Here is a 12,346-nt window from a genome sequence, read left to right as displayed (position 1 = left end):
TTTAATCACCTCCTTACCTGTGAAGTTTGATTATGGGGTTAATAGAGCTAAAATAGACAATTATATAGTCATATTCTGATAGTATGAACATTTGAGCCAGCTAATTTTTGTGATTCTGATTAATAAAAACAAAAAACAAAAAACCTTCTACCGAACCTGTGCCTAACAGTGTGACTTAAATTGATTGTGTAGGCTTTTGTCTCAATATACATCATATATATTTACTTAAATGGGTGATGTGAGCTGTAGCTTGTTTGAGAGGTGAGATCCATTATAGGTTTAATCTCCACCAAATATTGTACAGATGACCCTTGAACAACATGGATCTTGGGTGGGGGATGTCAACCCCACCTGCAGTTGAAAATCTAAGTATGTAACTTTTGAATTCCCAGAAACCTTACTGCTAATAGTTAATGGGAAGCCTTACTGATCACGTAAACATTCGATTAGCACATATTTTGTATGTTACATGTATTATATGCTGTATTCTTAAAGTATGCTGAAGGAAAGAAAATGTTATTAAGGAAATCCCAAGGAAGAGAAAATACACTTACAGTCCTGTACCGTATTTATCGAAAAATCTCTGCATCGGAGTGGACCAGTGCAGTTCAGACCTGTGCTCTTCAGAGGTCAACTGTACTTGGAGATTTACTGTTTAATGAGCTTCTTGCTGTGTTTTGTGTGCAGCCGTCTGTGAAAACGGATGTCAGAATGGTGGACGCTGCATTGGACCCAACCGCTGTGCTTGTGTTTATGGATTCACTGGTCCGCAGTGTGAAAGAGGTAAGAAAAGAGAAGTGAGAACCTCCCTTTGGAGGAGCCTCTTTTGCTGTAACAACATGTAATTTTTTGTTACCCAATGAGAATTTTTCTAAGGAAATAATACTTTTATTCGTCATTGACTATGTCTAGAACGTGAGATGTAAGATTATGAGACGTAACTAACAACAGCTGAAGAATGTCAGTTTTCTCCATCAGAGTGACCTCCGTTTGGGAGGCCAGTGGAAGTTCTGTTGGGCAGGAGAAAAGGAGTGGAGGAATGACTGGTCAGTAGGCATCCAGCATTGTCTGCTTTATCATGTGAACGGTCAGACAAGCCCATTTGAAACCAGTTTGCCATAATAGGAATAGCACTTAAACTCATGACCTATAGACTGCTGAAAATCTCCAGGGCTGATGCGCTAAATGAACTATTAAATGGCGTCTTGGTAGAAAATGGGTGCGAGTGGCATGTCAAAGATGTTTAATCTTGCAAAATGTGATAAATAACTAACACTGAACTATATGAGTAAAAATAAGCTTAAACTGAAAGCAGTATTACATAATCACTCATAATGCCATACATCCTCTGTTTCCCCAGGCATTGTCATAGCATCTCAACTTGTAGAGCACTTTCTTTGTTGCAGAACGCTAGAGTATCTGAAGCTATGTCATTGAAGTATTACAGATAAATAGTGGTTGACCATTTATATAGAGAGACTTTAAACTGCAAAGAAACCTTATATTTAAAAATGTATACTCATTACCCTGATGAAAATTGTATCATAGTATTTGGATTAAATCTTGAGAAGAAACTGAGAAACGAATCCTACAGCAAAGTTTGAAAAGTAAGATATATGCAGCCATTTAGCATACACTGGTATGTGTGTATATTTTGCCATATTTATATTTTTCCTGAAGTAATTGCGATTTCTTGGGACTGAAGTACATTCCACAAATGACAGAGTTTATAGATATACTTAGGATAAATTTAAATGTCTTTCCCATATGCTTTTATTTTGGGAAAAAGAATTAATTGTGAAATGTTAGCATAAAAAGGTAAGTTGTTGAGAATGGAATGATACAAATTTCCTACATAATGTTAAGTTTATTTCAATACTATAGCATGGGTAATAGTTCAATTTAAACTTTCAAACATAATTATAATTGGTGGAATGATGTTCATTTTTCTGGAAGTCATGCAACTTTGGCAGTTCTTTCATCCTAAGCAGATTTCAAGTTCAGTTCCTAATTGGCGAAGGAATTGGGCAGTTTCAAGTCAGAGGCTTCCAGGCATTACATCATTATTCTCAACAGTTATTCATTCATTAGATTTGTTAGTCCTTACTAAATTTATGGGAATCCAATAAAGACTTACATATATTTCACATGTACAGTAGCATATTTTCAGAAGAAATTACAAAATTAATTAATGAATGGACCTAAAGGATATTTTTTAAAACATGAATTTGTTTCTTAAAAATTTTTTTTAACGTTTATTTTTGAGAGAGAGAGAGAGAGAGAGAGAGAGAGGACGTGCGTGTGTGCATGCAAGTGGGGGAGGGGCAGAGAGAGGGAGACACAGGATCTGAAGAAGGCTTCAGGCTCTGAGCTGTCAGCACAGAACCCCATGCGGGGCTCGAACCCACAAATTGTGAGATCATGACCTGAGCCGAAGTCAGATGCTCAACTGACTGCGCCACCCAGGTGCCCCCAACTTTTTTCCTTCTTTTAATTTTTTTTTAATGTTTAAAAACATGGGTTTGGGGGTGCCTGGGTGGCGCAGTCGGTTGAGCGTCCGACTTCAGCCAGGTCACGATCTCGCGGTCCGTGAGTTCGAGCCCTGCATCAGGCTCTGGGCTGATGGCTCAGAGCCTGGAGCCTGTTTCCGATTCTGTGTCTCCCTCTCTCTCTGCCCCTCCCCCGTTCATGCTCTGTCTCTCTCTGTCCCAAAAATAAATAAACATTGAAAAAAAAATTAAAAAGAAAAAAAACATGGGTTTGTTTCTTAACAGTCTTTTTAGTTACTACCCTTTGGGTGAAATTCTAAAACTTCATTCCTTTAAAAAAAAAACTTAGCAATTTCCATTCTTGTATTGCAAATATGAATTTATGTGCTTTTAGAAGATATTTTCTGGAATATTTAAGTGTGTAATAGCTAATCTCACTAAAAGTAGAGTTCGTGATTTTTCTTAGGAAGCATTGTCTACACAAATACAAAAGGAATAATTTATTTATGTTGAGCTTAGTGAATAGGGGCAAGTGCCCTGTTAACATTTGTAGTTTGTATTGTCTTTTTCAATTACGGAGTTTCAAAATATATGTTCTTTGTTCTCTTAAAAGAAAAAAAAAGACTTTTATACAATGAGGGATCTTTTTCCTCCTTAATGTAGGATACATATAATTTTCCTTTAAATTGACATCTGGGAATCAGTTGTATGCTAAAACACGGCTGCTTTTCCAGCTATCTGGGCTTCTGGCAGACTGGTTTCTGGACTGGAGACAGAGACTGAGTGGTAACTGAGTGGCTGGCATGATTATGGCATTTAACTTGAGCCTTTGTGGTGGGTTAGTGAAACCTCTTTGGAGTTCTTTTCTCCTTCTTGCTGATATGGACAATGATCTTTTTTATATTTAGCATTAAAGAGTTCTTAGGGCCACTGCTGATTGTAGAAGGCAGACAACCCAGCTGTGTCCAAGGCACATGAAGGGACTCCATTCTTTTTGGCTTGTCTCTTCAAACAGATGGCATTTGAAAAAAGATAAATATTGCACTTTATGTATACCTGAGAATACACAGAAATGGAATTAGCATCATATATCAAGACCTGGTGCTTTTTTTCCCCCTAACATTTATAATGTACCTTCTTATTTATCAGTAGAAACTTGAAGGGGGCAGGCAGGCAAGAAATGAACTTACCTAAGGGATTTCTGGGCAAGATATGGTGATTACTTGATTACAAATGCAGCCAGCCCAAAGTCCCTATTTCACCTTCTTTGACTTAAATGATTGCTGACATCTTGGATTTTCCTTAAGGCTTATAAAAGGAACATCTGTTAGAAGTATATTATAGACTCTTCTAAATTATCCATAAATTACTACAATACACTTTTTTTTGGTCACGTAAACATGACTTTCTTTAAAAAGTAGATGCATTTGGTGAAACTTCAAATATTCTTATATTTAGTGACATTTCCTCTAAAATGTACACTTTTCAGTAAATCCTCTTTCAAAAAGAAGGATTGGGGATTTACTTTTTAATATATTGACGTTTTTAAGAAAAATTCCACTTGTGAATCTGAAACTCCTTTTAGAAAGGTGAGATCAAGTTGCAAATGCTAAAGTTTATAAAATGTAAACTTCGAAGCCTTTGTGCAAAGTGAAATATGGATGGATTTCACTTTAGGATAACTTTCATAAAATCATCCAGTTGTAGGACCTAATACATGATCTCAGTATCTGAAAGCATGTAGAGGAGTCACTTACCCTCTGCTTGAATACCCCTGGTCACAGGGCTCTCACTCACTCACCCTGCTGTGAGGCAGGATTTCATTGTCGGAACCTTGGTTATTCATCCTTTGTATGATTATGGTCCTGCCTAAACTGGACATTTAGCAGACAGATAGCCCATCCCTTATTGTCTAATTCAGTGGGAATATGGTCGTGGTGACTTCTCTAGAAAGAGGCAGCCACCATCTTTAAGTTGCATAATGAAACTTGAAATCTAATTATAAGCTATTGAGTTATTCTATGTATTTTTGTTCATCCACCCACATTTTGGGTAGTAAAGTAACTGACAGCTATACAGCCTACTCAGACCATGTCTCCCAAGAATAAGAACAGAGGCAGGCAAAGCTAGGGTTTTCCTGAGTTGTAGGAGTTGGGTAGACCAGACCTAAGTTTGTTCAGAAATAATTGATGCATGTATGAATCAACATTAATAAATTGGAATTTATAATAAAGTATGTGCAGTAGGTTGGTTCAGCCCATGAAGTAACAGCAAATTAGTGTGACCAGGAATATAAGGAAGCGTGGTGTGAGAAGAATCTGGCATATTAGGCGAAATTCTATACACAGTGGATTTGATACTTCCAAGAAAAGTATAAGCAATAGTTTTTAGATAACATTCCTTCCATTGTAATTTTGTTTCTAAAAGAAATACACATTTATTACAAAGCAATTTAGAAAATAAACAAAAATCTGCAAGTATTTATAATTCCTCCAGTCAGAATGAATCATTTTATAACATTTTGGAGGATATGCTTTGAATCTTTTTTTCTACTACACATATAATGTTTACGAACCATTCTTACTGGAATCCACTGTTGTGTAACATGAAATCTACTTGTATCCTGCTTCTCATTGCTGTTATGAAATACATTACTTTGTAGACCTATATAGTTTCCCTGCATATCATATCAATGAGGGCTACTCATTACATTCTGTGCAATCATGCCATGTTTGTAACGTTACTTTCTTGATGTCACAGATGAGGGAAATTTGCCCAGGTCAAACTTAGAGTAGCAGTGGGGGAGTATAAGGACAGGAGAATATCACACTATCTAATTTAAGACCTTAAACTCAATTCCTGTGATAGAGCTGACTGCCTTCTATTTCTCTATTAGCTGACATTTAGGGTCACTTCCAGGTTTTCCTTTTTTTGTTGGCTTGTTTGTATTTTAGCAATTACGTGATAAGAATCTATGCAGGTAAATATATGCCCCAGATTTTATTCTTAGGTTTTAGCATACAAATGAAACTGCTGAGTTGTTGAGTATGTGAAAATGTAAAACTTTTGATATATTCTATTTATTTCCCTCTAAAAAGGCTTTTTTTTAATGACTTACTCCTTTGATACTGTGTTTAGAAAGTCTTTCAGTACTCCCAAATCTTATAAATATCTATAGTTTTTTTCCTTAGAGCTGTTGAGGTTTTATTTCTTTATACTTTTTTAACCATAAGTGAGAATATATAGGAGGGTAATTTTTATTTTTAAATAAAGTAAATTTATAAACATTTATTTATCGTGGATCTTTTGAGTGCTTATTGTTAGGCTAAGTAGTTGGAATTCAAGCTACAAAGAAAAATTATATAACTCTTCTGTTAGTAAGAAGCAAACTATTTAAAGGACAGTGGTGATCATCTACTTAAACATTAAAAAGTAATGCACTGTGGCGCCTGGGTGGCTCAGTCGGTTGGGCGTCCGACTTCGGCTCAGGTCACGATCTCGCGGTATGTGAGTTCGAGCCCCGCGTCGGGCTCTGTGCTGACTGCTCAGAGCCTGGAGCCTGTTTCAGATTCTGTGTCTCCCTCTCTCTCTGACCCTCCCCCATTCATGCTCTGTCTCTGTCTCAAAAATAAATGAACATTAAAAAAAATGAACGTTAAAAAAAATTTTAAAAAGTAATGCACTATGTAAATACCATAATAGGAGTAGGAACAACTTTACGTGAGAACTCAGAAATTCTTCCTGATTAAGACAGAATTAGAAAAGCCTTCCTTCAGTTAATCTGAGTGAAAAAAAATACTACTCATTATAGTGAGAGAAGTGTTTTGGACTAATTCTTGTAATGATATTACAAGATACAGAATGATTGACTTTTTGCTAAATAACATTATTTAAACTTCATACTTAATTACCAATTACCACAGTCACTGAGCTGAACTTGTTTTATAGAAATAAGATGTCTGCCTTTCTCTGCCCTCTAAAGATTTAGCAAGAATGAAATTAGAAGGAACAGAGAATGTTACCAACCACAGATGTCCAACTCACGTGCGTCCACACGCACGCATGCACACACACACGCACGCACACACATTTCTGTACTCGTGAGGCTGTTCAGAACATTTTATAACCTTGTACTCTCTAAGCTAAACTTAGCCTTAAATGGGCATCAGAGAAATACCAAAAGATCTGTGGGAACTTTACTTTTTGGCACTAGCTCAGATGACATCCTTATCTTGAATGCCATTAAGAACAGAAGGGAAAGAAAATGAGAGCAAAAAAGCAGACAGTGCAAAGCAAAAAAGAAGGAAGGGAAGAAAGAGAATGGATGAGAGAAAAGAAAGGTGTAATGTTCATACTAGGAGTGGAGACGCTTGGTTCTAGAAAGGAAGGGTATGCATCTGAGAGATAATCATTGATTGATCTGATATGGGAGAAGCTGGGGTTCCCACTTCTCAGTCTTGGCTTTAAATCTCTGCTGTTCAGATCTGTGAGGTAAGATCAAATGTGTTGGCAGCCTGTTAGACTTGGATGCTTTATTTATGAAACTCCTTTGAATTAATGCAGTGAGTGTTTTCATTCATCCCAGCTCTAAGTGCCCTTATTTATACATTTCTTTGTTTTTGGTTTATCCACCTAGAGGCAGGGAAACCTGCAATAGAAAATTTAAATCATTAACATCATTAACATGTTTTATATTTGTGTAACTCTGTAAATATTTTCCTCTTTTCCTATTTCAACATGAAGTTGGAAGACATTAGGGACTAAATGATGTGGAACCTCAGCAGCACTACTGCTCATGCACACACACACACACACACACACACACACACACACACATGCACACACACACGCATGAATTAAATACAATGAAATGTTACATAGGATTCATTCAAAAGTAATAATAAAATATGCATGTGCACTCTGTATATGTGACCCTTGAACAACATAGGTATGCATTCTGCAGGTACAATTATATGTGGATTTGTTTCAGTAAATACAGTCTAGTACTGTAAGTGTATTTTCTCTTCCTTACGATTTTCTTAATAACATTTTCTTTCCTCTTAGCTTAGTTAATTGTAAAAATATAGTGTGTAATATACATTACATACAAAATATGTGTTAATCAATTGCTTGTGTTACCGATAAGGCTTTTGGTGAAATAATAGGCTGCAGATGGTTAAGTTTGGGGAATCAAAAGTTATATGTGAATTTTCAACTGTACTGGGATTAGTTCCCCTAACTTCTGTGTTGTTCAAGGATCAAGTGTATGTCAAAAAATCCCAGACATTATAAATTCCTAAATAACATCTGTATCCAGGGGTTTCAGATAAAGGACTGTGGACCTGCAATTATTTCATGAAATTGTTGGAAGGATTAAAAGCAATAATGTGTTAGGCTCCTGATATGTAAGAGGCAGAGTGACTAGCATGTGGTAGACAGCCACTAAGTGATATTTGTTTTAAGAAAACAGGGTGTCGTCAGAATCGGAACTGAATATTAAGACCCGTAAGACCTTGGAAGTGTGATTGCCCTCCCTCATCCTTGTTTCTGCATATAAAATAAGGGTCTATCATGTTCTTCTTATTTTTGTGACTTGTATGACACAATATAACATTTTGCATCCAATAAATAATAATCATTGATGCTAATCTCTTTCAGTTATACTCCCCAGTTATCAAAAAAAAAGTAGATATGGTGGCTGACTGTTGAAAATGGAATAGTCAAAAATGAAATTTTGAATGGGGAGTAGAGGATTTTATCAGTTGCTTAAGTCGTACAAATAAAGTTTCATGCTGTTCTTATTGAGAATAAACACTGTATTTTAAGAGAGGCTCACCTTCCTGGTATGAGAATTAAATGAGAGACAAAGTACCTAGCCAGGGTATGGTACAGTAAGTGCACATTGAATGATCAGCTAGCATTGTGGAAAATAAAAACGAGATATGATATGCTCTCTTAGGCAAAATTGTCTTGGTTGAGAGAGAGAATTCCCAGTTGCTGGGACTGTATCAGATCAGGGTGCATCAGTTGTGAATAATCTAAGCTTCATTGCTTTACCTTTTGTGGGGTTCTTTGGGATCATACACAAAAATAAACTGAAAGATATTGTGTATCATTATCATTACCTTGCATATTATGTATTTGAACTTTTAGATCCTACTTATCTTGCTTTGACATACTTGTGCTCTAAATACCAGCATTGTTATCAGTAGTTACTCAGTATTTCACTGGTCTCTTTGGTCTTAGTCCCCTGCTTCCTGGTGCACAAGGTCTATTTGTGAGCATTTCACAGTGGAACTGATATATATGTAAGGCTTATTTTGCTCAGCATACTTGTAATCAACAGTCTTGCATATTGTTCAGTCTCACAGAATGAGTTTGGGGAGGGTCTTCCAACAGTCCAGAGAATAGTTCCTCTGTGAAGCTTTCCTTGGCCACCATCCATCCCCTGCCTCAGTTTACTTTTGAGGCAAAATCAAGCCTGCTGTCCTTTTATCTACCTGTCATGTATTCCATTCCTCTAGAATAGTTTTCTTCATCATGGTGTTGACTGCTGGCCTGTGTGTCAGTGAACCTGTGAAGAGCAGAGCTTTTTACCTGAAGCTGCCTTTGGGTTCCTTCTTCTCTACACAGTGCACAGTGCAAGACATGCTAGTTATGGGTCTGCACAAGCATTGGGCTTCCAAGTAGAAGAAATAGGATGAAACAAACTACAGACTTGGTAGAGGGCCTTGGATGCTCATGCAGACTTATTTATTATAGAGACTTTAAGACACAGTGAATGAAATGGAAGAGTAGAGGTGAGACTGGGCCACTAGACTTGGACCTTAATATACAAAGTCTGGAATGCCGAGTCGAGAGGCTGCCCTCTGGTCAGCGGGCACTGTGGAGAGGGATCGCGAAGGACTATTGTACTTGAAAGTAATTCTCTAAGAGAGGTTACTCTGGAGTAGCAAACAAAAAGGAGTGGAGGGTGGAGAAACTGAAACAGAGACACCATTCAGAACCCATTGCATGTCAACTAGATAATAGCAATGGGTATATTATGTTTGTGTGTTTTCACTGAGATTATGATTTATGTATGTGTAAAATGAGATAGCTAGTATTAATTTGGAAAGGAAAATTATGTAATATTGGGGAAAATGATAGCTATTGGACATTTACTATGATAAGTGCTTGAGAGGAATTAATACAACTCAGAGATACCATTTTTTTTTAGCATGACATTAACAGATAAGGAAACTGAGGAACAAAGAGGCAAAGCATCTTGCCCAAATTCACCAGATAATAAAGGGAGAAAGTACGGTTTGAACGCAAGTGATATAACCTCAAAACTCATGAACTTAACGAAAACTTTAAGTGAAACACAACACTGCCGAAGTCAATATATATTCCCACTCTGTAGAACTGTAGTGTGTCAGTGAATGATAAAAAGGTACATGGCGCCAATCTGACAAAAGAGATGGCTTGCTATTTTTGTATTCTTTTGTCATCTGGCCTAGGGGAATGTATTTGGTATGTAAATTTCATATTATACCTCTGAATTCATATACCCAGAGATTATTTATGTGTGTGATTTTCTAAAATAATTATTCAAGACTCATCATGCTTAAAACTAAATTGAGACTTCCGTTTCCAGCCAAGAGGGACTAGCAGGAACCTGATTAAGCCTCCTTCCTGAAAAGAACTAAAAAACAGAATAAAATATATTAAACAATGGTTTTCAAGATACTGGACATCAGATAACAAAATATGAGTAGTCCCCAAAAGAAGAACTTTGTTAGATTTCCACAGGTTGCTATTTCAGGGAGGTTGTTTTGTTTTTTGTTTTGGTGTAGCCAGATAGACTTCTTAAGTTGAGATGGGATTGAGCTTCTGGGAAGACCAAGATGGCTAGGGTTCCCAGGGCTAGAGAGAGGAGGGAAGAATGCTATATACAGAACTCAGAAGATACTCTGGATATCTTCAGAGGGCCTCTCTCAGATTTTCATTAGAATACTGGTCAGCATATGCATATGAGGAATGTGCAGGAGGCTAGAGAAGGGAGTCACCCAAAACAATTAGAAAGAATGATACTGAGAGCGCACACAACCCCATAAATACTTCCTTTCCCTCAAACCAGAATGGAGGACCACAGACTCTATGAGACAATGGTTAGAGTACTTAGAACAGTTCCTTCTTCAGTAGTGGGGAATAATTAGCTATAGACTAAATGCCCTAGTCCTCCTGGATAAATCATAAAATCAACATCCAGGAGGTTCAAACATCCAAGAGCAAAGTTCAACAATATTTATAAGACTACAAAAATATTAAGGACTCAGTATGGTAAAATTCATATCTAATCAAATATTCTTCTTCAAACATTTTCTGTAAATAAGTAGTAGAGTATGGTCATAATGAGAAGTAATATCAATTTGCCAAAATCCATCCAGAACCTACATGGATGTTAGAATTTGCAGACTAGGAAATTAAAACGGCTATTATCAGGATTTTCCAGATGTGCATCAAGCTAGAGGAAAGATTCAAATGTGAGAGATGTGAAATCCAAATTGAATCTCTAGAGATGAAACATATTCTAGATGGAATTAATGGCAGGTTAGACATTGTAGATGTAAAGCTTAGTGAACGTGAAGATGTAGCAATAGAAATTACTTAAAGTGAAACACGGGAAAAAAAGTTAAAAAAATATAGGAGCACATCAGTGAGCTTTGTTAACAACTTCCACTGAACACATAGACATAATTGGAGTTATCACAGGAGTGATAGTAGAAAAAACATACTTGAAAAAATAATGTGCAGAAATTTTCCAAGTTTGATGAATTCTGTAAAGTGACAGAAGATCGATGAATCCCAAACAAAGAAACAATGAGAAAACTATCTCAAGGGACAACATAATGGAATTGCTGCTAACTACATAAACAGAGAAAATTGTATAAGCAGCTGGAGAGAAAAAAGACTTTTTTTTTTTTGGTACAAAGTTAAAAAAGATAAGGGTCACAAAAAATTTCTTCTCAGGAACAGTGTAAGTGAAAAGACACTGGAGCAGCATACTTAAAGTATTGCAATTAAAAAAAAAAGTCTTTCTAGAATTCTCTATCCAGGAAAATATCTTTCAAAAACATGTAAAATAAAGCTTTTTAAAAAATGTTTATTTTTTAGAGAGAGAGAGAGCACGTGTGCCTGTGTGAATGCATGAGTGGGGAAGGAGCAGAGAGAGAGGGAGACCCATAATCCGAAGTAGGCTCCAGGCTCTGAGCTGTTAGTAGAGTCCTTCCTACACAGAGCTTGTACCCACCGGCCATGAGATCATGAGCTGAGCAGATTTGGGATGCTCAACTGACTGAGCCACCCAGGCACCCCAAGCTTTTTTTAAACAAAAGATGAATTCACCACCAGCAGACCTGCACTTCAAGAAATGTTAAAGGCGGTCCTTCAGGCAGAAGAAAAGTAATAACAGATTTAAATATGAATCCATGCAAAGGAAAGAAGAGCATCGAAAAGGTATCTGGGTAAATATGTAAGATTTTTTTCTTCGCATTTAGGATTCTGAGAAGCAATTGGGTACTTAAACAGAAATAATTACAATTTTCTGTAGAGTTTATAGCCGATGTGGTAGTGAAATATATTAAAACAGCAATACGGAGGCTGGGAGGTTCTTACACTGTCAAGTAGCATAATGTTACTTGAAGACAGACTTTGGCAAATTAAAGATGTGTACTCTTAAGCCCTAAAGCAACCCCAAAAAATATAGAGTTGTAACTAATAAGTCAATGAACGGTGATGAAATGGAACAAAAATATTCAAAGCAGCGAAATAAGATAAGGCAAATAAATGGACAATTAGAACACAATTGGGAA

At 36.6% G+C, this 12,346-nt stretch overlaps 1 protein-coding gene across 1 annotated transcript in view; it reads left to right on the top strand.

Annotated features, from left to right (window-relative positions):
• FBN2 (fibrillin 2) overlaps window positions 1-12,346 on the top strand; it is a 258,860-nt gene that overhangs the window by 17,612 nt on the left and 228,902 nt on the right. Inside the window, exon 5 of the mRNA XM_045487659.1 lies at window positions 688-783. Within this exon, the coding sequence (XP_045343615.1) occupies window positions 688-783 (96 nt within the window). The remainder of the gene's footprint in view (window positions 1-687; window positions 784-12,346) is intronic.

Source organism: Leopardus geoffroyi, chromosome A1, assembly GCF_018350155.1.
Source record: "Leopardus geoffroyi isolate Oge1 chromosome A1, O.geoffroyi_Oge1_pat1.0, whole genome shotgun sequence".
NCBI classification, from domain to species: domain Eukaryota; kingdom Metazoa; phylum Chordata; class Mammalia; order Carnivora; family Felidae; genus Leopardus; species Leopardus geoffroyi.
Note: the sequence above shows the minus strand (reverse complement) of the source record. Positions and strands in the feature narration are given on the sequence as shown.